Source organism: Tenebrio molitor, chromosome 6 (assembly GCF_963966145.1).
Source record: "Tenebrio molitor chromosome 6, icTenMoli1.1, whole genome shotgun sequence".
In the NCBI taxonomy this organism is placed as follows: Eukaryota; Metazoa; Arthropoda; class Insecta; order Coleoptera; family Tenebrionidae; genus Tenebrio; species Tenebrio molitor.
The window spans coordinates 6,814,588-6,839,125 of record NC_091051.1 but is presented as its reverse complement, the minus strand read 5'-3'; the positions used below and the strand labels follow the sequence as shown (position 1 = coordinate 6,839,125).

Here is a 24,538-nt window from a genome sequence, read left to right as displayed (position 1 = left end):
CAATTTTCTCGCTAACAAAGCAATTTCATTTGTACACTTAAATATGAACGGTCGTTAGGAATAAAAGAATTCATTTCTAATCGTCTATGAGAAAAATTATATGTATTATTGTTTCGCCTACGCACAAGATAACAACAACAACGAAATATTTTTGATTAGTTCAAATCACACAATTTCATCTTGAAGAAAAAATTGAAAGGACCATTCGCTATTTTCGTTTGCTCCCAGAACAACCAGGCGATTTCAGCTTTATTTACACTCACATTATGAAAACAATTTTCAAGTGAGTAACAGGACCTCTGCAAGAGACGTAGGAGTCCTACGATTTGAATTATGAGATGAGATTTGATCGCACCTTGCAGCAGATTGAAACTCGGTTCCGCTACCAATATCCAATATTTTTCTTCAGTTTTCACACACGAAATACAATGAATAGAGAGAATTGCAACATTGTGATCCGAGCTTTCACTACGAATACGCTTGATAAATCCAATCTTTCCACATAAAGTAAGTCCGCGGTTGCTTTTCCTTCCTGTGTAGCATTCCGCCAGATTGTTTCGCACAATTAATGATTATTTTGCCAGTGGGAAGTTTAGGCACACGAGCGCAGCGATTTTTTCTAATTTTGATACAAAAAAAACACTATCGAATCACAAGATACGGCAAAATGGAGTGACTTTCAAAAATGTTCTAGTCAAGTGGCCTGGTGCTCGCTTTTGTTTCCGCTAACGTACGGCACCTGTCACACCATCGGTGTCAAACGTCATTATTATTTTTTTCGCAAAAGAACAGTTGTTTTTAACGCACCCAGCATGGAGAAATATTTTTAATTGTGTCGTGGATGGAAAGATGTAATAATAAAGCGAATGACAGATAAGACGTGCAGTTCCTGCCACCTTTCATCGATCAGTGGCGGCACGTACTTTAAATCAATCATCGGGAGGCTCATCGAAAACTAAAGTAAACAAACAATTAACGCTGGAAAGTTGCAATAAAACGTTGTTTATGTCGGAGTTTGATTTTACGACAGCTGTTTCCTCGTGTGGGGCTTTTTACCGAACGGTAGCACGTGTCTCTTTAAATTCGAGCTAATAATTCGATCTCGCCCCCGACTCAGCCGACTGTATATTTTCCTCGATTTCCTAGCTAAACCGTACAATTCCATTACGCTCAATACCATTTCCCCATTTCAATCGATTCCCTTTTCTCGAGGTGACGGTAATGATTGCAGATCTACACAATTTCAATTTCTTAACTGGGAAAGTTTTTTCTGTTTCAGGGACAAGATTTCCCGTGCGGATAACGTCACGTTTTTGGACGTTTTCGGTTCGAGCTTCCGTCTGACAGCTTATTAAGATTGATATTGTTTGGAGAAATTACGGAGAACGGGGGAATATGCCGAAATGAAACGCAACGTTCCACTGATAATAATTATAATAATTATATTTACATTTAGCCATGGAACTGACTAAGACCATGTTTAATAGAAAAATAACTTATATGATATATAATAGATAATTATAATACAATAAAGTATTTACAACGAAATTAATTTAATGATCGGTTAGATGCGGACGTCGATGGGCTCGAGCTTAAAATATTCATGAAATTATAATTTTATAGCTTTGGAATAGTAGGTCAATTAAGCGATGCAGGGCCGGGATTGATGGAAAATCTCGAGCACGACGAGGCCCGGTCGTAAAATACGAGACAAAGAGCACATCTGATGTATGAAGCTAACTAACCAACAATAACTACTCAGCTACTGTCCAAATATTGACAAATACATTATTGAGTTTCCAATAAGATTATCAGCAATTTACAGGTCTTAAGTTCTTCACGGTTTGGACGTCCTAAAACTGGGATAAATTTATGTACAAAAGTCTAGGCGTAAAAGTTTGGAAATAAATAAATAAAAAACAAACTGAAGAATCCTTAATAAAAAAATAACACAGTCAATGTTTTCTCGAATCTACATCAATAACTTAGAAAATTGCTTCGCTTTGTTTCCGTAATGATACAATAAAATTAAATTGGTTTCACAAGAAGAGTTCCAAGCAAACAAACTTGCACTTCGACATTATTGGCGTAATAAAATGTTCGATTTAGACTAGTTTTTATACACATATACACTTATGATCATTTTGTTTAAAAGTCCCGTTTCTTTCACTCGCGTTACACTAGTCAGAATTTCACTCTTTCACATAAAACTTAGGAACTTTTTTTAATCATCCTGTTTGGCGCGAGTCGTTTTAATTGCATCACAACTATGTCGTCACACTTGAACTTCGTGTCTCGCAGTCTTATCGGTTTCACTTAAAAAATTGCTATTGTGGGCACCCTGGAATGTGACTTCCGGCGTCTCACAGTTGCCGTATTTGGTCTCGTCCGCAGACATCACAGATATTATTGGTTGGAAGCCTGGAACAAACCTCACCGTCAGCAACAATTCAAATCCAAAGGAAACAACATTCACGACACCCAGACGGCTGTCGTAAATTTTTACCGAAAACTCTTACAATTTATAGCGATAATTATCGGACCCGCAAAAAACAAATAACCAATTATAATGATTGATTGCGATAAATTTGCATCGCCCTGAGCGCCGGATTTTTGCGTTAACGCTGAAATTCCATTATCGAAGTGTAAACAACACGATATAACAATCATGACGAAAGCTGAGGCGCTTGGGCTTTCATTTTACTTAACTTTTCCCCTTGCGAGAAAAATTTTTGCACCGATTCAAACAAACGCCCACATACTCGTTACCGACTTCTTTCTCCTCACTTGTTGCGCAACACTCCAAAGCACAACATATAATCGAAACGTGATGGAAAAAATTCCCTGGAATGAGGAATGTGGAAATCGTTATTATCCGTTCCATTTCGAGTTTAATATTTATAAAAAAATTCCCCGAAACATTAAATAACGATGAATCACGGCAATAAACGTCCATGGAAACCGAATTTTAAAATTTGATGATCCTCCAATACGGAAAATTATTAATATTCAAATTAGTCTGGAAGCTGCTTAATTTAAAAATCATTCGCCCGCTTGATATGAAAAATTTGTTTTTAAGAGCAGTTCAAAAACAGTCCGAAGATGTAAAATGTGTGTAGGAAGGATTGGGCTGTCGAGAAACTGGAATCTGAAACTGCAAAGTTGTATTCCAATTAGAGATACGACTATTTCCAAGTCAGTATCTAGTCTGGTCGTAGAAAATTACAACTGTGCTTAGCGCAAAAACTTTTTAATTGAAGCCTCTTAAATTCAGGAATTGTTGGAATTGTTATGGAAATGCATCACGTCCAAAATTAACTAAACTTTTCGATTATCTTCCACAAAGTTATACAAAATGAAACTTTCCTCTGTTGCAGCGTATCACTGCATGAGGGTTTTTTGCGCAGCGTACAAATTTCTGTTTTGTTGAACAATAAAGCTGAGTTGCATAATTTAGAATTTTTTTGCGAGTAGACAGGTGTTTTTGGAGCTTCACTTGTTATTGGCGTCGGTGTTATCGATCTATTACCCGACATGACAAGTAATTTAGGGCAATCGCCGACGGTCAACAAAGTGAAGTCAAACAGAACACGTGAGGGGTTGGTCGATGTTTACCCGTCCTTAAGAAATCAACTTAATAAGGCGATTAATTGGGGAGGGTTGTGCATTAGGTAAATAAAGTGTCCCGGAATCCCGTAGTCGCGTGATTCGAGAAGTTTTAGTACTTGTTGTAAAATGAAAAATACTGGAGGTGCATGTGGCAACGACGCATGAAAAAGGGCATCAATCTATCAAGTTGCGTGAAGAAAAAGTGATTGGGTTGGTTCCACGCATCCTCGCGTGTCCGCCGCCATTACGGAGACAAGAACTAATGTTAATTGGAAGTTTACCTGTGTATCCGGTGAAGTCCTCTATGAGCTTCTGGCTCCTGACGGACGAAGATCCGGTGATCATGTTGTCTATGGCGTTGCCGTACCTCCTCCGACACCTCCAGAAGGCCGCCGCGAGCACAACCGCGAAGAGCAAGACGGCGAACACGGCCCCCCACATCGCGTCCGAACTGTACCACTTGGGCTTGGCGGTCTCGCCCTGGAAGGCGCTGACGAGCACCGACAGCAGCGGCGATTTGAAGTCGATGTCTTCGGGGATCTCGCCCGACATCAAGTTGAGGTCCTCCTGGCTCTCGGTGGAAACTTTCTGGGCGCGTCCGGTGTCCAGGTCCATCATCTCCGACTTGAGGTTTTCAACTCCGGGGATGCGCGAGACAAGTTCAACTTGTATGTGATAGACCGTATCGGGCCAGAGGGACAAAGTGACACAAGTCGAGTCGGTGAACAAGTTTCCTTTAAGGCCGCCCCCGTCCACTTCCCAAGTCACCAAGTAAACACCGCGACTGGCTTTCGGCTCCCAGGCGATCTCCCCGATCACCAGAACTTTCTGATGGATCAGGGAGACCTCCCGCAGGACCCACGGCGCGTCCGCGTCGGTCGTCGTGCTCTTGCTGGTCGTCGCCTTGATCTCCGTGTTGATCGTCTTCTTCTTCTTCTTGCCTCCGTCGCGCAGGCTCGCCTCGTCGGGGCTGTAGATGGTGACCAGCCCCTGCGGGTCCACCACCAACACCCGCAGCATGGCGCCGCGCTTGTCGGTGTTGAGCGGCACCCGCGTCGTCAAGTCCAGAGTTTGGATGATCTGCCGCCAAACTCCGCCTTGGCTCTTGATCATCACGACGTACACCAGCGGGGTCTTCTGGTCGACGGAGGAGGGCCGCGGCCAGCGGGCCAGCGCCCCCGACACCTGGATCACGCCCTCGCCCTTGGTGTGGATCACCGGCTGGGTCTGCTGGGTTTGGGTGGAGGCTTCCGCGTGGAATCTGCACGCTTCTTGGCACCCGGGGAACTGCAACGAAATTCGACATCAGCTTCACGTCACAGATAACATCGATCGCCAATTATTGGACATCTAATTTACATTTGGACAGCCATCGAGGAGTAATCGCGCGATAATTCCAGAAACTTAAACCGGTATAATTACGAACGTACACCTGAACTCAATTAGATGCGCGCCGGACGAGTAAGCAAGTTGCCATAAAAGCACGCCGGGTTTACAGAACGTCGGGTTTAATAATATCCAGACTGCCGTGAGCTGTGGTTATTAAAAAGAAGACCAGACTAACGGCCACTTTTTATACGACACCAAGGGACAGACGCCCTAAAAATATTCAAATACAACAACGATCAGAACTGGCTGCTCTGGACTTTACACGCTGCAGGAATTTTGCCAAACAGCATTTCTTGGACGACATTTTTCGCGCAGACTCTTAACCAATTTTTTTATCTCGTGCACTCAGAAATACCTACAAGGGAGACTGGTGCCAATAGCTTGAAGTTTTTCATCAAGGTACTTATTTTATCTCGGAACAAAATGTCTCATTACACTGCACGCACATCTGTGGTGTGGAAAAACTGTTTTCTATATTTTTTTTCTTCTCATGTTAGTAAATAAACTCCGGTGAAATAAACAGGCTATTAACGGAGTTACAAAATCAGGATCGTGTTCAAGAACCTCCGTCATCGATTTACATACGAAGATGTAAGTTGTGGCGACAGCCGAAAAGAAACTATAAATAGTCTCACTGAAAGAATATTTACAAAACTAATTACAAAAAGTAGTAAAAAACGTCCAGATAATTAGTAGAATAGTAATTTATACAACGAGCGTATAAAATGGTACTTTACGTCACGAATGGCAATCGCATGAATGAAAAAAAGAAAAAGATGCATTGTTCCGTATATTTTTTAGGGCCTTCTGCAATTACAGCACAAACACAAATTGTTCCAAATCAACTGTAAAAGATTTTTATAATAAAATGATTGTAATTACATGTTTTAAAATAATATCCATTTTTTCTGGTAAAATAAGAAAACATTGTTGGCGCGCTCTTTGTGATTGATTACTTTGCTTATAGTAAACAATAGAAAATGTGTGAAGGCAAGAAGAACTACTTACTTTATAAAACAAAACATTTATTCTTTCTCTGTTGATTCAACTTACATTTCAAATTTAAGGAAATAAGTTTCAATTATTTGTACCCCCTTATTTGGTGGTTGGAACCCCTGATGCCCTAATTTGAGTCTTATGGTTGCAAACAATTCAGGAGGAAACCCACAAGCTGAGGGTCAAACTATAAAAGGGTTGTTCCACCGTCAATATTCACGTACTCGTAATAAAGAATAGTCTGTGAAATATGTTTTGAATTAAAAAAAAACAAAAAAGAACACATTTTTTTTTACCACCACTAAAAAGTATGGGTTTTTTAATCGGTATTAGGTAAAGTGCATCTTTTCATAGTAAATAGCGGCTGTTCATTTAAATTTATCCTCAAAGTAGACGTTGAAAGCCGATTGTGAACGCACCACAGATTACAGATCACAGATCAGCTGTTTAAACCTAACCTCACTTTTTTGCGTTGTTTGTGTTTTTACTCTGCGAACTGACGAGTGGTGCGTTCACAATCGACTCTTCAACGACAAACTTGAGGATAAATTTAAATGAACGCCCGATACTATACCTCGCTGCGCTCGTGCAATAATTACAAGAGGGATGAAAAAACACCAATAGAGAAATCTTTAGTCTTTTGGCATACTTCAAACGAAATTTTTATAGCGTTTTTATATTGAAATAAATTGTCACAGTTTGACTATTATCCAAATTTAAACGCCTAAAATTTAAAATATTAAATTATTAGTGCATAGATGTAAGTGAGCAATACATACAGGTGTCCCAGATTTGCGAAAAAGCCCCATAACTTGTTTGTTATTAAAGATATCAACTTTTTCTTTTTTCTAGATGATAGCTACGCTTCTACTGCATATTTGGAAAATATTGCGGTGTATATACAGGTGTCCCAATATTATAAAAACACTAAAGTTATGTTTTTTTAAATAGAACCTACCCAGTTTGATTTTATTTTTGGATTCTATGCTAAATTGTTTTTACTTATCTGCCATCGTTTTTGATCAGCGGCGCTTTTTTTTACTAGAATTCCGAATTACAGGCGTCCCTTCGAAAATTCGTACCTTCCAAATAGTTGGACATAAATTAAAATAATCGACGCTGTTTGATTCCTGAATGTTTGCCGCATCTGTTAAGTGTTTACTCAATAACGTGCTCAGTCGCATATGCCTACTGCGATTTTTTAAATATTAACAAACTAAAAATGTCAAAAACTAATTTTTTTCAAATGGCCCCCGCATTTATTATTATTGCACTGGTCGAAAGCTTTTTTAGTGGTTAAATTGTAACCCACGTTCAAAATTCTTAAACGTCGTAAATAATGTTGCGGTAAATAACGTCTTCTGAAAATACTCTCCTTCATTTCCTTTTAAAACAAAAAATGATTAAAATAAGTTGGTTTGTACATGGAAACTCGGTGAAATGTTCGTGTATTCTTCTAGCGATTTTTGTTCGGTCCCCCAAGCATTTCCGTATCGATCGCATCCCCTCAAATCCTACAATATAGATGAACCCTAGAAATGCTCCACTCCCGCGTCATACACATTACATGTAGATAAAGTGTGAACCGATTGTTCCACCTTCGGAACCGAACCAGCACATTTAGAAATTTTCAAGTGACAAAAACCGCACTGCCGCAAGTCAAGCATCGCTGCAAAAATTCCTTATTAAAGTCGAAAAAAGTCTTTGTCTTTTATTTGGTTTTGTGCAGCGTCTGTGTGAATCGTCGAAATAGCAAAGTTTTTCAGGCGTGTCCTGATCTCTGGTTTAATTGCGGTCGGATTTATCTGCGGGCTGCAGCCTCCTGTCGACTCGTCCTTCATATGCATGAGGGCGGCTTAATTCTTCGCGACAATAGAGGCGTCGATTCCGAAGTTCGCGAAAACTGGGAAACACACTTTATTTGATTAAATGCATGTCTGGGATAGAGAAACCGCATTAGTGCGGGAATGCAAAAGCCCATAAAGAGCCGGAGAAAAATAATCCACGGGTCGGAGGAACACAACAAACGTTTTAAATGTCGCATACTTGCTCGCACTTTTATGCCCTCTTAATTAAGTATACGTTTAATGAATATAAACCTGGAGTTTTCCAGCGGCTTTTTAACCCGTTATTATAACGCACTTGTACACATATTTTATCGCCTCATTTGCCCCACGATTAATTGCATAAAATGCCGGAATAATTATTACCGACGACCACTTTCACCCAACTCCGGACTTGATTTATTCTAGAACCCAGTTTACAAAACCATTGCCGTAATGACACGAGTCCGACGATAATGCACTTTACGATGTTGCATGCGGCGGCGCAATTTCACATCAACTAAGCCCCAACACTGTCATTTTCAATTAAAACAACTAGACACAGTCACAAGAAAATGCTTTCGGGAACCTCAATAAAAATCTAGCCGTCGACGCAATTTACGGTGTACACCTACCACCGGAGGAATTTACCCCATATTGTTTTACATCGCAGGGCTCAAGATTGTACATTTCTGTGTAAAAATTTCGTTTGATGGAATTTTGAAAAGACTTGAGCGTCTTCGGTGGAAATGAAGTGATCAAGACAGTCGCCTGGGGTGCAATCGGCAAGTAATTGACTTTTTAATTCTGTATGAAATTGAAGTGGTGTGCGACAGAGTGTTGGAGAAAAGCCATAACTCTTGTAAAATCCATTCTCATGCATAACGATCGCGATCCTCCACCATCAAGCTACTGTTTGAATGGGTAGGTGTCTGGCATGTTTTGCATATTCAATTGTCATTGTTTCGACGCGGCTCGAATGCAGATAATGGCTTTTGCATCTCAAAGAAAAGATTAATAGATTTAATTTAATATTGTCTAGTTGAAATGGAGGGTCTCGTGGCGGAGCACAAGCTCCGTGTTTATTAACTTTGCGAGGGAGTAGTATCGGAATTTTAAGGAGAGAGGGCGCGAGAGCTTTTCCGGAATGGGATTTAAATTCTACTCTTGCTCGACGAAATAGCTAGGGCATATCTCACCGGTACGGTCCTAATAAATAACTAATATTTATGTTCTGTGTAATTAAAGTTTCATTATATTCCGGCGTGTAGTTTTGTATCTCCCGGTGCAACTTATCTCCGGGGAAACCTCACGAACGCCGGATTTTAAACGGTGTAATCTGGACGGAATTAATCAATAATTCAAACACTCGCCTTGCATGACAATTCTTCATTATGGACCCGGTGAATGCTCCATTATGTGAAACGATACAATGCAACCCATTATATTCCGGTTATATTTGGGCAGTTACACCGTCGAGAAACTCCAACTTGTTACGTTCCGTTTTAATTTATTTTTACGCCTTCGAAACTCCACGTTCAATTCGTCGGATGATTAATGGCGCCTTTCCTAGACGTACACATAATACTCACACATATCTCCTTCTCTTCGCACATGGCACCCCACACTTGGAAGTTCGACTGCAGCAGCTCGCAGTTTTCCCAACACTGGAACAAGGAAAAAATTATTTACACTCGCTGTCAGGACGTGTTTCACTTTTTATCGGCGACAACTGCTCGCTTAATGACGAAAGTGGATATTAAACGACCAAATAAACACAAAACACATGACACGACCGTACCAACGTACACACATGTCCCGAAAAATTACGACCTCATCACCGCAACAGGCGCACCATCTCATCAACAATCATCACGGAACACCCAAATCGCGCCGGAGGAACCAACGACGGAGGAATGCACAAGACTCGCCGATGCAATTTTATCGATCGACAAAACAAATTGAAACGAAATTATTTCCTCCAAGTGTGTCATTATGATGTTGCGATGGAGGTTGCCGCTCGCATGCACGACTTTTAACAAAATTGAAAAAATCGTGACACACTTTCGACAGTTTCCGATAATTCCGATGATAAGATATGAAAAGTAGCACTTTTACGAGCTCTGTCCATTTCCTATTATGCCAACCCCCACAACATTATGTAAATTGATACACAAATATTTTTTTCGCATGGCATGATATCTCATTTGGTCACAACACACACATAAAAATCTCTCGTATGACGTATTTATTTCCATTCTACTGGTGAATGTGGGGAATAAAATCCATGAAACAATGATTTCGAAGGGGAACATCTTGGAACAACATGATGGGAAAATTCGAGATCCCGATGAAAAAGAATATAAAAATTTACAGATCAGCAAATGAAATCCTACCCGGAATCCAAACAGAACGCTTTATAAAAGCTTAAAGAAAACAGACTCAGTTTTACATTCGCGATAAGGGGATTTTCTTACAAAGAAGTACGCCAATATAAAACTTTATGCTTGTACGTCGCATCGAAAAATTCTTTTCATTCGATTTACCGAGCTGACCTAGCTAAATTATCTTGAGAAAAAATCCCATCAAACTCTTTTTTGTGCAACCGTACGCGAAACGAGCACTTCGCGTACCTAAAACAGGCCGCGAATTTATATGTATTTATTGACAGCGAAATCCTTGAGATTGTGCTACCTCGGCCGCTAAGCGGCCTCGGCGACAAATTTTCTCTCAGTACGTTAAAAATTATTTCGCGACCTTTATCTACAAATAACTATTACATCTGGTTTGTGCATTGGCTCACTTTGACGGCGCTCTTTCCGCACTCGTCTTCATTATGAAAATTACAACAATTGTTTTGAAAGTTCAAAGCGCTTCTTTTATCTTGTTTGCTTTTTCGCCCGTCCGACTGCGGTCTATAGTTTGCAGACAGCGCAACTATTCAGATCGTTCTGATAATTTCTCATAACAACCATTTTACAGATCCTGAGAATCTCCTTGTTTATTCCGCGACTCGACTCGAACAGTTCTTTGGAAGTTTCGCAACTCCCGAAGCTACCATCATTGTTTGGATTTTTCAGAAAACTTGAATGCATCCACACTATGCAAATCTGCTTTTTCTCGTTGGGGTGCAGTTGGGCTTGGTCTAGAAGTTTTTACGTCGGCGCAATCTCCACGGGTAATGGTTCAATTTTGAACACAATGTGTGTGATTGGATCGACGGTTTCCCGCAGCGAAATCCGTCCACGCTACCGTATTTAATACCAAGGTAAATCATATGGGTCTTGAAGCGACTGGGATATCACCGGAGCGATCTGGCTAGGCGACAATACAATATGTAATAATCGTAATCATATACATGGAATACATTATCTTGTGCTGTTCTCCGATTCAAATTATAGAGCTTGTGGTTGGTCTCTTAGATTGTCATTGGGTTATTACGATTACGATTTAGATCCGTGCTTCTGGAGATGCCGCCTTCCTCGTCTCGTTTTGTTTCCAGCGAAGAAGGGTCATTGCGTGTTGAGTTTTGGTCCGTCAGGGATTAATGTCCAACACATGAAGATGCTCGTTTAGATGCACAAAGTACATCAAACCAATCATTACTCCGCATTAAAGCCTGTATTTACCTAAACGTCTACATTGAAGGCTCGACAGAAATTTCTGAGCCCGTATACAATATAACGGACGCATTGTTATCCTCGATATTTGCATTTTTAAACGATCGCCTGTTTAGATAACTAGAAGGCAGAGAGACCATTTAACCAGAAAAATAAATAAATGAAATAACGTTCGTATGCGCCTGTGTGGTTTGATTCTTCAAGGATGAATCCATTGTTGCGGATGACACTTAGTAATTGAGTTTTACCTCCAAACAACTTTTTAACCTGCCGGTTTTCATCATCTCCGTCGGTCCCATCGAGCCACGGACTTACGTATAGAAAACGAATATCGGATCGGAAAGGCATTTATACTTTATCATCTTATTTAATAGTTAACCGTGAAAATCGTGACGTGGTGATTCTATTTCTCTCGGTAACAATGTGATCCGTTGCATCCAATGGACCAACATTCTTCGTCTCGTTACCCGAGACAACTGTGACAGAAAGAACAAAATATTATTGATACCGGCCGTGGAGTGACATTGACACAAAAGCTCGCCGCGGAACGGATTTAATTGACACGAGTACAAAAGCACGAGGACTAATTGGACGAAGCGGATTTGCAAATTACTCAAATCGTAACATTTATTTAGTACGACTTTTTACTATCTCCTCTTGCAACACTCGCAATAACTCAAGCTTTGCGCACACAGTTCCATCCAGACAGGCCTATCATTATCGCTTTTCAAAAAAGTCTAAACAGTACCTGTCTCACCACTCGCACTCATATCTTCGCATTTATTTAAATTACCAAGGTTTACGACGTTTTTCCACAACAAATGATTCACCTCACCTTTTACACATTTTCTCTCAACACAATTCTTCTAATTGAATCGTTAAGTTCAAGTCCAAAAGGAATTCTTAATTACCGCGTCAGTTTTTCGTGGATTTGATTTTCACGCTTTCGTCGGTCTTCCATCTCCCGTTTCATAACTCTCTTTTTATTAATTTCAAAACGCGAAATTATTATTTTTCGTTTAAAATCCATCTAGACTCGTTCTCGCTTCCACATGTCGACGCCTGGAAATATTGAGCGTGCGCTAGACAAACTGAGATAAATTGCGTATGTCGAGCATTACACCTACGCAGCTTTCAAATTAAAGATGTAAACATGAGTCTTAACTTAGTGGTTCCAGTCGAGATCAAGATCAACAACTACAATAGAATTGGATCGCCATAGAATTTTGTTCGTAGAAGGATTGAGGTTATGTAAGTGGACGGAAATCACTCAATGATGGTTTGTGGTTGAATTTTTTGAGTCAATTTGTCACTCGTAAAAGTACTATACATTTTTCTTCATTTTGAGTAATCTCGATTGAGGTTATGTAAGTAGACGGAAATCACTCAATGACGGTTTTTAGCACATTTTTTGAGTTAGTTTGTCACATTTTTCTTCATTTTGAGTAATGTCAATCTCATTTGAAAGTTGAAATACAATCAATGACACATCCTGATTGTTGCTGCAGTACCTTAACCTTTTGTTTTCTCTCTATAAATAAACAAGTGCTACGAGACACATGATTGCACTCAGAAATTCTAGAGAGAAATAAAGAAGAAAAAAAAAAAGAAACATTAACAAGACAGGATATTTCATTGTAAGTAGTACCAACAAGTTTGCTATTTGTGGTGTGCAAAAAATATGTCGAAATAAACATGCTACTTCGCATTGGAGATTTTTTTGTAGAGCTAGAGTGACGGCAAGACAACAAAAAAGCAACAGCTAAATCAAATATTTTTACACCGTCTGACATTTACCTGAACTTTTTCTTCGGATGGAGATAAAAAGTAGAGAATGTAACTTACTATTTCTCTGGTGAAACTTGTGTCATCTGGGAGCAATTTGTAAAATAATTTAGTGGTGCTGGAGAATAACGAACGGAGGAGCGTCGTTATCTGTATTGACCGTTGTGGGTTATTTGTTTATTGCAACAGGAGTCGTCGAGAATATGGAAAATATGTTACGCAAGAGCTCGTTGGGATCTTGAACGAGGACTGGTTTGGGCCAAGTGGCAAAACAGCCAAAGGACAAACGAAGAATAAAAAATGAAGCGGACGTATGATAGCCAATGATCGAGTTAAAAGTTGGGCTTTTACGGGTGGCGGCGGCGGCGGCGGGTCAGCGAATGTAGGAGATAAATATTTCCAATTCGAGCCCGGGCACTTAATTGAATTACGCTCATCTAATAATACCCACATTGTTTCAGAGATTTAACCCGTCTAAAAAGTGTAATTGAAATGAATTATGCCCACATGCGAGCAGTCCCCGCCCGCAGTGCTCCATCTTGGTTCGATGGGTTGTCTTCGGACGTGTAGAGAAGGAGCGATCGATTACGTGAGTTATTGTTTCTTTAATACCGATCCAACAATCAATCTTTCACACATGAAGAGGTCGTGAGTCCAACAGAGAAATTAATCATTCAACTTTAGTTTATATTCAGTATGTAAAAGCTACCTACTGATCGCTTGACGGCTTTACGTATGACCCGGGGGGTTCTCTCCATAATGACAGACCCATCTATGATGTAATTCGTTTTTTTACATCTACTGGAAATTTAATTAAATTCCAGACGCAATACGAATTTGTCACTGTAGTTGTGACGGTGCAGCTGTTCCAAAACGTAATCCTGTGGGCGGCCAAAAAAATATTTGGACGGCCGTGTAATCGCGTTCCTTGAGCGAGAGGCACAAAATCAGATTTAATTTGAAAAGTGCAATTACGGCCCCCCGAATTGACACGAGAGCGATGCCATTCGCAATCCACGTTCACTTCCATTCAAAACTTATAATCCGGTTCCGCAATTGCACTCTCGCGCGAAAAACTGCACAATTTCGAGCTGCTCTCCTAATTAAACCCGATCAAACTGGGTCGCGTCATTTTTTCAAACGCGGTTCGATCCTGCGACATCCGCCCCATTTCATCCTCTAATCTGACAAAGACCTAAACAAGATTCGATTTCGCACTCGAAAGATCGAGCCGATCTCTTCACCTCGGATTCTTGCAACTCTGACACCTTTCTATTGAGATTCTTTTTTCTTGGGGACTTTGAGAGCTATTGTGTCGGCGACACCTGGATTCCTATTCAAACTCTGTTTGGCACAAATAACTAAACAGAATCGTTTTTCGAAAACACGCCGTCGAGCAGAAAATTGCAACGGCCAGGTGTTCGTCTAATTGTGGGCATTTCTGGACAAATTGCACCGAAATGTGTGTCCCTTTGCTGTTGACGAATTGATCGGAAGACGAACACACGCAGACCACAATTTTCTCCACAAACACGCATATTGCAGGGGCGGGGTTTCATGCAAATTTTGCATCTCGAGTTGTCTGCGTTGTCGACACTTCGATCAAACTACCCAATCGATTATTAACACACAATGATTGTGTTTGTCCGATCCCTTGACCCTTTTCAGGTAGACTCATCAAAATCCGGGTAAACACTGGACCAAGTAAATTTCTCTTGTTTACGGATTTAGGAGCAGATCACACAAAACAGTTTACATGACAATATTCTTGAAATCTATTTTGGCACAGAGCAAGTCTGACAAGGAGTGTCACAAAACAATAACAACGGATTTAACTCCTTCCTGTTTATTTTTGAACAAATCAAAACACTGTGGGGCCATTACAAGACTGTCAGATTTAGTTCGAAGTGTGTAAATGTGAGAAGAAATACTTAACGGTTATCTTCATCGCGCAGAAATATTTTATGAATAAAAAACAGTTATGTGTAGAAAGCACTACTTGTTTTGGAAGTGAGAAGTTTAGATGCACGAAGACAGCCAATAATCCCACAGGTAATAAGCTAAGAAGTTTCATAGAAAATTGTTAATTTGTAACATCACTGTTTAAAATAAAATTACCAAAGAATTCTGTTATATTTCCATAAAAAGAGTAAATACAGTGGTTAAAGTGATAATGAAGCATTCCACGGGGAAGCAAAACTAAGCAAACAAAAGTGGAAATGTATCAAGGTGGAAAAAATAGAATTCTCCAAAGGGTAAAATGCAGTACATATTTTATTTTATCGTTTGAAAAAATGCCAGCGTAAGACGCACAACTTTGATTAAAAAACAATTACTATTTTCATAATTGTCAAAAATGATACTTTTACATCTTCCTCCTAATAACCTTCTGAATAACTTATAATAATCGAATACATACTTATGAATAGTAGAATATTATTATGAAAATGAGCGTTTTTTAATTGTCTTAACTTACAGGGTGAGATCATCGCAGCTTATATCCGGTGTTCATTTAAATTTATCCTCAAAGTTGGCGTTGAAAAGTCGATTGTGAACGCACCACTCGTCAGTCTGCCCAATAAAAACTCAAACAACGCAAAAAAATGAGTGCGTTCACAATCGACTTTTTAAGGCCTACTTTGAGAATAAATTTAAATGAACACCCGATATAACGGTCATTCAAAAAAAATGTAGTCAGGGAGTGTTCTGGTGCTTGCTTTTATTTCGCTTAACTTATGTATGACGTAGTTTCATTAACTGGCAAACGTCATTGTTAATCTTTTCTTTTGAGAAAAGCAGTTCCTTTCAGAAAGAACCGAGAATTTTTTTGATTTTTTACTGCGAGACCGTAGTTTTTTTTATTGAAGTGCAAAGCACACTAATTAAAAAGACAACTGGCCTATGCAAAAAATCATGGCCCACTCGTTTGAAATATTTCAGACACGGATTCCGAAGTAGCAATTGCTGAAATTTTTGTGAGCGTTTTCTTGGAGATTTGCAAATTAAAAAAAAAAAGATTTGTCGACTCTAAAGTATTGCTAATCTTCAACAGATGCGACTACCGCTCGCATATTACATTCCAACCATAGAAAAACAATAAGAGAACAAAAATATGCATGGTTATTTTTCATTATTGAAATATTTATTCAATTTTAAAACAATCTAGGAAAAAGATACAGAAAAACTAAGGTTTTTAGGTTATTTAAAACTTTGTTATAAATCGACTATTTTCTAAAGGGATTCTTTTGTAGCCTTTTTTTCCTCTGAACGTACAAAAAAACGTGATGCCTGATGATAATGTCCTGGTACGGTAAGTTGTATTGAAACTGTATCAAACTGTGGATTCGTTTGTTTGTATTGTAAGTCCAAGGAAGTTTAATATAGTTGGAAATAGAAATAGAAGAAAAAAAAAGCGAGAGAACAGTTTTATAGTCAAAGGATAAAAAAAATGTGGGTTATTAGTAGATCGTAGCGATTAGTTAGTAGTTTTACAGCATACAGTTGTAACTGTCTTATTTTTTCTCTTAGTGTGGGTGTTAATTTAAATATTCAATCTTAATTAAGACGACGTTATCGACAACTATTAATTTTTTAATTGAGACAACAAAATGGAGCGTATTAAAAATGTTGTTCGTATCTCTGGCTCAAGTGTGGTGTGTACGAAGGCTGATAATTGTCCAGAATCTCGAGTTCTCAAGACTTTAGAAGTGAAATTGTACAGACGCCGACAAAAACGAAGTCATTTGATGTTTCCGGTGATGTTGCAATGTTGAGAGTTGACGTTTGCAAGATTTTTTCCAAGATGTGGTGCAGAACTGCAAGTTTAAGACCCAAATAATGAAGGTGCGTCGTAAAGCATCAATAGGGTAATATTCAGGTCGTAAAAGTTTGTTGAAAATGGCCGATCCCGTCGTAAACGATTGTTCGGTGTATCAGTCCTACCAGAGTTATAAACTTATAAATCATGAAATTAGCGAAAATGGCCCCGGAGTGATTTACTATAATACGACCCGGCCGGTACACCCTTTATACCGTGTTCGAGCATATCGCAAACGTGCATCTAAAATTGCCGGGGCTGCATACACATAAAAAGAGTATTAATCGTGACGAATTAGTTTTTAAATTTTCGAAAGTTATGCAGTCGGAGGCGGCCTCGGGAGCCTGTTGCGGGGGCGGCGTCGACGGCGGTCGCCTCATAAAGCCGGAACGTAAGACGCCGTAAAACTCAGTGGCGTAATTTGGTTAAAATTGCGGCTTTTAGAGTAACAACACGGCATAAACGACGCGATCCAATCCCTCAAGCATGTATTCGACATAATCGACGTCGGAGGCGGCAAAAATGCCTCTCGACCGCCGCGACGCCGGCAATTCGTCTTTGACTCTCGAAGTATTTTGGAAAAGGGCCGATAGCGCCATTGTCGGAATGAAACAGGCCAGAAAATGCGTTAAGCGACGACCAACTACTCCCCAGCTAAAAGGTACAAAACCGAATTACGCCGAGGCGAATAATGGAATTCGGCCTGTAAAATTTAATTGTCAAAGTTCCACATGCGACGATGATGAATGCGCTTTTGTTGAAAAAGTGTCTGGAAGTGGCGAACTTTGCAACTTCTAATGGATTCCGAAGGCGCGCTTTAATCAAACTAGCCTAGACGAATTTTTCAACATGGCGCACGCCGCAGACGACGGATTAAATTAAAAAGAGGACGAGTGCGCGTTTAAATTAAAAACGCATCCAATTATTGCTCGAAATGAAACCGTGAAACGAAAATAATGGCGTTTTGCCCCCGGTTTTCATCGGATGCACGACAGATTTATGGGAGCCGCAATGCATCCAGTCGAAATTTCAACACCAGCGCGAATTAATTTAATTGCTTTCGCATCATTTTATTCTTTGACGACGGTCTGTTTACGGCGATAAGCGCGAATTTACCGAGCAATTAAAAAGAAATCGATGGCGCACCCTCGCTGGCCTCCCCTCGATGTGTACAGAAGAAGATAAAAAGCGTTCAAAGAAAATTACAATTTCTACTCTCAAGAACTACTACCACCGCCTGAAAAGAAAAAAATTAAACTAGAACTGTGTTTTGAACATAATGTTCCAGTTAGGTATGTTTTATTAGCAAGGACAGATTATATTTACAGGGTGTGTCTGAAGTGTGAGTGTTAATTTTAACCAATTTATGAAACACAACAGAAAATTACCGCTCTTACCCATTGGCGGGTATACATTTTAATGATTAATTTATTCCAAATTTTAAATCAATTTGTAACGCTTTTTCGTAAAAACTTCAAATAGAAAAAACGTTTCATTTAACAAGCTCTACTTCCTGTTAAAATTAATCCACGCATTTTAGATACACCCTGTATATATTTTTTAATCTCGTCGTATTTATTTGTTTGCGTCCTCAATTGATGGTAATTTTATCCCGCCTTATAAAACAAAAAAAAAACTGTGTAGTTTCCCCTCGACTGGTCCCTTTTCCTCAATATTCCGAAATCGAAAACCCATTTCACATCTTCACATGGTCTGATTTAGACGTCAGCTGCAGTGTAGCAGCGCCAGCGCCTCCGCTCCCCGGGCCTCCTCCAGCAAACCATTTTTTAATTATCTTCCGCGGCACATCATTTAAAACACCTTGACGACCCCATGGCGCGGGGGGTTGATTAAGTCGCCGAAAATCCCGGTAATAAGCGGCGATAAATACACTTGTCGAGTCGGGGGTTGTTTGCGCGCGCCCCGCTGGGAATTGAATATTTCGGGGGCGACTTACCGCAGCGAACCTGAGAATTTGACAAAAACTATTTGTCTTGATGTCAGATTTGTCGTTGAGAAAAACGACTCGGTTGTGTTTTTATCGCCTCCGTTCTCTGGAGAAATTGCAAATTTGTTTTTTTTATGTAACAATGCGATGCGTGCCGTCCCGTCGATTTATTTATTTTTTCTCGCGTTCGTTTAATATTTGGAAAGGGCGCGGAGGCGATCCATTTTTCAATTTAACTTTACGACGCTTCGTATCCTGTTTGCGACCGCGAACTGCAGCTTACCCGCCTAGATAAGTCACTCGCACCGGGGGTTAATAAAAAATACAAAAAGAGTAACACCAGATTGCCCCCGATGCAAGTACTTTCTGATATTAGATATTAGCTGGCACTCGACGGGGGGAGTCGAGTGGAGTTGCCCACTGCGACAGTGGAGGGAGTTGGGGTTGGACTAGGTGCAGTAATGCAGTGTCCTGGTGTACTTAGCATGTGACTAAACCTCCGTATCGCCGAGGCGTTATCACGCGAGGATATGGGATATCCTGGCAATAAATTATCCTGAATGCTGCATGCGGGGGACTCGACCCATTCTAGACTTCATTATACCATTGACACATGCGTTTGTCATGCTTAGACGAGACTGCACGCAATAAAAGATGCACACGAGGATTAAATCCCTGTCCCCGAAAACAACACAGGGACTTTGAGGGATCAACAGGAAATGCATTTATTTAATTATACAGATGGGTGGGTCGCCACCCCCGGGTGATTCACTTCTGCAACCCGAAATCGCCAAATCGTCCAACTCTAATAACTGTAGATGTATTAAGAGATCTCGTTATCGGTAACAATGCGGCCATTGTCTCTCCTCGGATTGAACCTTAAGGTCAGGAGTGGCCTGCGCCTGGTTAGTAGATACACAGCGAGAGACAATCAGTACGGTTCCCACAAAGGACGGCTCTGGAAAATATGGATTTATTGCACATATCTACGGTGGGTGGCACACCTCATGCCCCTTGGACGGATCGCGACTGCTCACGACCGTACGCCAACCAACTCGTGAGATATCGGCATTAAGTAATGACCACAACACGATCACGGTCACTGTAATTTGTTGAACCCGATACCTTGACTCGATTTAACCAGGTAGTAATGAAAAAATAATTTAGTTCAGGTACCGACGTACCACGTCACTTCGGACTCCCAGCTCTTCCAGCGGTCTTACGGTAAGCTGACCCAGCACACCCCACACGATCATGTAGGTACGACGAAAGGCTCCCAGCCAAAGGCAAAGGTTGCACAATTTTAATAGCAATAATAATAATAATCACGCCTAAAGAAAACACAACAAACTAGACGACGTCTAGCATGAGCTACTTCAACTCCAAAGAAGATAATAATCAAATATATTTGGCGAAGTTGCAAGAAATCCCAAGGATTTTTTGATGCGGTTCGAATTGAGTAAATTGGAGGAGATGGGATCGAGTTGATGAGCATAATGCACCAAGTCGTGGTCGTACCTCCCAACCTATCGCGATCTAGCCTAGACACGATGCGAGGAGCATCCACAATGCCACTTCTGTAATTACAGAAACTTCCACTAAACTCCAGATAAAATATTGAAGATACCGTAACAACAATCTCTAATCGCTTGCAACATCAGCTGATAGGTGGATGAGCAGAACCGGCTCTCCTCAACCGGAAAACTCGCCACCATTAGTAATTATCGTCGGTTTCAGAGCAAAAAGCGAGGTCAGTGATGTCGAAAGGCACAAAAAGTAAAAAAAAAAATTGAATATAGGATGATTCGAAAAATGTGACTCGCCAATTAGTTTGGTAATTAGCACGGTCGGTAAAAGTTAAATTTATCGCGAAGATAAGTCATAACTGTTTCTTGCAAAATAAACGTTGATGTGCTTTTGTCGTAAATCAAACAAGGAATTAATTCTCCATTGAATTTTAAAAGATTATAGGTCACCGAGCTTGAAACAATACAAGAACGTAGGAGGTGATGAAAATTGAATGTTAAGTCTTTCGACTCACCTTCGAGGTATACGATCTAATTACATTTTTCATTTGTGTAATATGTTAAAAGCACAACAAAGCAATTTGAGCACGACTCGTTGCGTTTTGCACATTTTAAAGAAAATATGTTCTAGAGAAACGTTTCGCTAATTATGCATCGTCCTTCAGCGCTCATTAGCTCAGGTATTAATTTTTAAACAACGATATATCATATTTCAAGTTGTCATCATTACATACCGATTTCTTTGGGAAATTTATTTGAACATTTAAAGATTTCTCGTAGAGTGACAAATTACACATCGAAAATAGCATTAGGGTTCTGTTCTATTGGGGCCATCAATAGCGCAACAGTTGGAATTAATAATATTCACGTAAGAAAATTTATATTGGCAACATAAATGTCCAATGGATATTTTTCAACCGAAATTAAATTTGTTGGGGTAGATGTTACACCTACAATACGCGACTGTTCGAAAGGGCAATCAATAACCGCCGTCGTAATGAATAAATTTACGGTTTTTTTCTCTCTTAAAACTTAAATTACTTTTACATTTTCCAAAGCGATTAATTAAAGTTCGCAGCAGTGGCAAATTCCAACCGTTAACAACAGGAATTCCAAATCAGTTTTTTATTTTATGGGACGGGATTTATAGCAGATGTCGGCGAAAATATTGGTTGCACATGTTTTAAAATTCATATTCATAAATATTTGTGTTTTGGTTGGTGGTAGATTCGCTATCCATCACCGAACTGACAAAAACTCGGTATAAATTTGTCGTCTCCCTCGGGATAAAGATCACTGGCGTGCGTCGGGCGTCCCATTGTCGGACTGCTCGAAAACGGGACAAGGCTTTTGCAACGGGGACCCCTCCAGTTCATTTGGAATAATATTTCCGCTGCGTGTGGGACCGGCGGAGTCAATTTACAAAGTAACAAAATGGGCAGCAGTTAAAGTCGCCATAAAAATCACACAGAATAAACAATAAATTGTAGAAAAGTACATTTTCTAATATTTATGGAGACCAGATTTATTTTATTGCCTCGGTTTATGGCATCAAAAATCCTGACGTTTTTAAAATTATTATTTACAATCTCCGAAATTCATAAAATCAATCCGTAACTGTATAAAGCAATAAAATTGGTGCACTTAATTTATGAAAGTGTCAGAAATGTACGTTACCGGAGGAGGAGGACCAAGACGCAATAAAAAACACCCCCTGCAGCACAGTGGTGTCACTTTTATTAGTGGGACAGTTCCGTATTTAGTAAAGCGTCGCGACAGGAGGGCGCTGTGGGCCTCATCCCCCGTAAATACGTCGATTTATTAGGGTCTCTCACTAAAAATTTGTCATGTTTACGAGCGGGTCGAAAGTTCACAGGAAATATTCCAAAATTACCAGTTGAATGACCATTGTTTCGACTATCACCGACGACAAATAACATAAAATTCGTTATGGGGTGATTTACGTTTGGATGTTCCGTATTTCGGAGGCGGATCGCGCTGTAACGGTCCCCTCAATGATATTTTTCTCAATTTTGCTGGAGTTAGGAAGCGCGAGTTATTTTCTTGGCTCGTAAAAAATAAATTTTGCAGTCGGGATGGAACACATGCTCGGTGCGAGCTTGCAGATGGCTGACAAAATTATTATTTCACGCTACGGCCGACCCTGCGGTTCTCGACGCTTTTCCATTTTACGCCGTCAATAGGGTGGTGAAGAAATTTTTCAAATAGTGATCCGAATCGACGCTTCAATCTGAGAGAAATTCCGCTGTTCTACTTGACCTACGACATGCGAAATAAACCAGAGACTTTTGTTAAATCCGTTCGTTGTCCTTTTGCCACCAGCGCGAACTATGACCCTAATGAGCATTGTGTTGACAGACTCGCGGCTTCATTGTGAGATAATCTTCGCCAACTCTATTATAATGCTATAAATCTAATATTGCATCCCGGGATGTTTAAATATTGTTTGGTCATCCTCTTGCGCTTTGCATTGCCGCTTTAAAAAAATCTTACAACATTATTAATCTCTAAGTACTCTTAAGCAAAAGCAAAAACACATAAAATTTCATTGCGTCTTAAAATATGACACAAGTGTAAGCAAAAACGTTTTTCTTCATTTTCTACGGCATCTGTTACATTCTGTGAAAATATGAATTTATGAACGGTGTATAAATCGTAAATAAGAGCATAAAGAGAACAAAACACTTCCCTCTTAGAATTCTCATTCGAGAGCAGGATTTCTCACCAACTACACTAAGAACTAATCTATAGTTAGCGCGGCGAACCACTGGACTAATCACGGGATGTTCACGTGATAGTAGCGACGTCATGAAAAGGCCTGATTTACACGGCCTCGCCAAATTTTAGTTTTGTGCGAAGGGGAGGCACACACCGAGACAGCAAAGCGCTTTGCGGAAGCTTGAAAATATCGACTGCGTGCATTGAGCTGCCCAGTAGGAAACCATCCCCCGGAAATCACGTGAAGATGGCACCGACTATAGAAATATAATTTATTGTTTTTTGTCCATAAAATTTTAAGATGAATTTTTAACGCAACGTAGGAGTGACAGCAAATCAAGTGTTTTTGTTTTTATAGAAGATGTAGTAAATTAGAACCTACAGATATAAGATTGTTGGCAAAGATTTTTTATTATCTCTTGTATTACCAGTGCTTTAGTATTTCTCGCAATTTCTTTCTTTTGTCGTGTACATTTGTTAAAAATAAGTGTTTGAGACATTTGTCATTTGAGGCATTTGTCTCAAATTTAAACAAAAACAAGAAAAGATAAACACTTGACGTGGTGTTGTGTGTTTTGAAAATAGCAAGAGTAGGTACTTGTGTAAATAGCGTCGTGGAGTCAAAACATGTCAATAATGATAAATAGCCTCGTTGCCAAACACTTGCCGCACATGTGACAATTTTAGAAGTGAACATATGTGAACCACGTAGTACAATGGTAAAATTAACTGAAGTCTCTTTGGACGCTGAACGTGCGATTTTATTTATCATCTGTTGTGGATTTTACGCACAGTACTTAATGAATATCACCTTTGGATTTTATTGGGGTGATAGTGTGACGGTAACAAAAGGAAAAACTGGTGCGTCGTGTGAGGTTGCGTTATTTGTCGTCGAGACCACCGGAATAGTCGACAAGAAAGTCGCAGAAAGTAATAAGAGCTGTTGGAAATTTCACCGACGACGGACATTAGAGGGGTTGCAGTTTTGTTATTAAAGCTATAAATTGCAGCGTACCTGCAGTCCACCGCCTAGGGCACCGTACGTGACCTAAAAATGCCATTAAAGTGCGCCGGTGAAATCATGAACACGAATTCGATCCGCGGTTTCAGGAGCGTACAATACAGAAAAGAAGACTCCATCCAATTCCGCGGCCTCTCTCCATGATAACAGAGCCGTAATAGTCTCGTGACTGTACCTGACTCGGGTCGCTGATATAAAAACGTCCTAATAAATCGTAGTCCCGGCTTTAAATACGGGCCCCGATGAAAAATGAGATCAAATACAA

The 24,538-nt window shown here is 40.0% G+C and overlaps 1 protein-coding gene across 1 annotated transcript in view; it reads right to left on the bottom strand.

Moving 5' to 3' along the window:
* Positions 1 to 1,416: 1,416 nt before the first annotated feature.
* The window catches only part of LOC138132766 (uncharacterized), a 61,167-nt gene continuing 38,045 nt past the window's right edge, over positions 1,417 to 24,538 (bottom strand). Inside the window, exons 3-5 of the mRNA XM_069050393.1 lie at positions 9,410 to 9,484; positions 3,891 to 4,896; positions 1,417 to 2,421 (exon numbers count right to left, since the gene is read on the bottom strand). Of these exons, the coding sequence (XP_068906494.1) occupies positions 2,276 to 2,421; positions 3,891 to 4,896; positions 9,410 to 9,484 (1,227 nt within the window). The 3' untranslated portion in view covers positions 1,417 to 2,275. The remainder of the gene's footprint in view (positions 2,422 to 3,890; positions 4,897 to 9,409; positions 9,485 to 24,538) is intronic.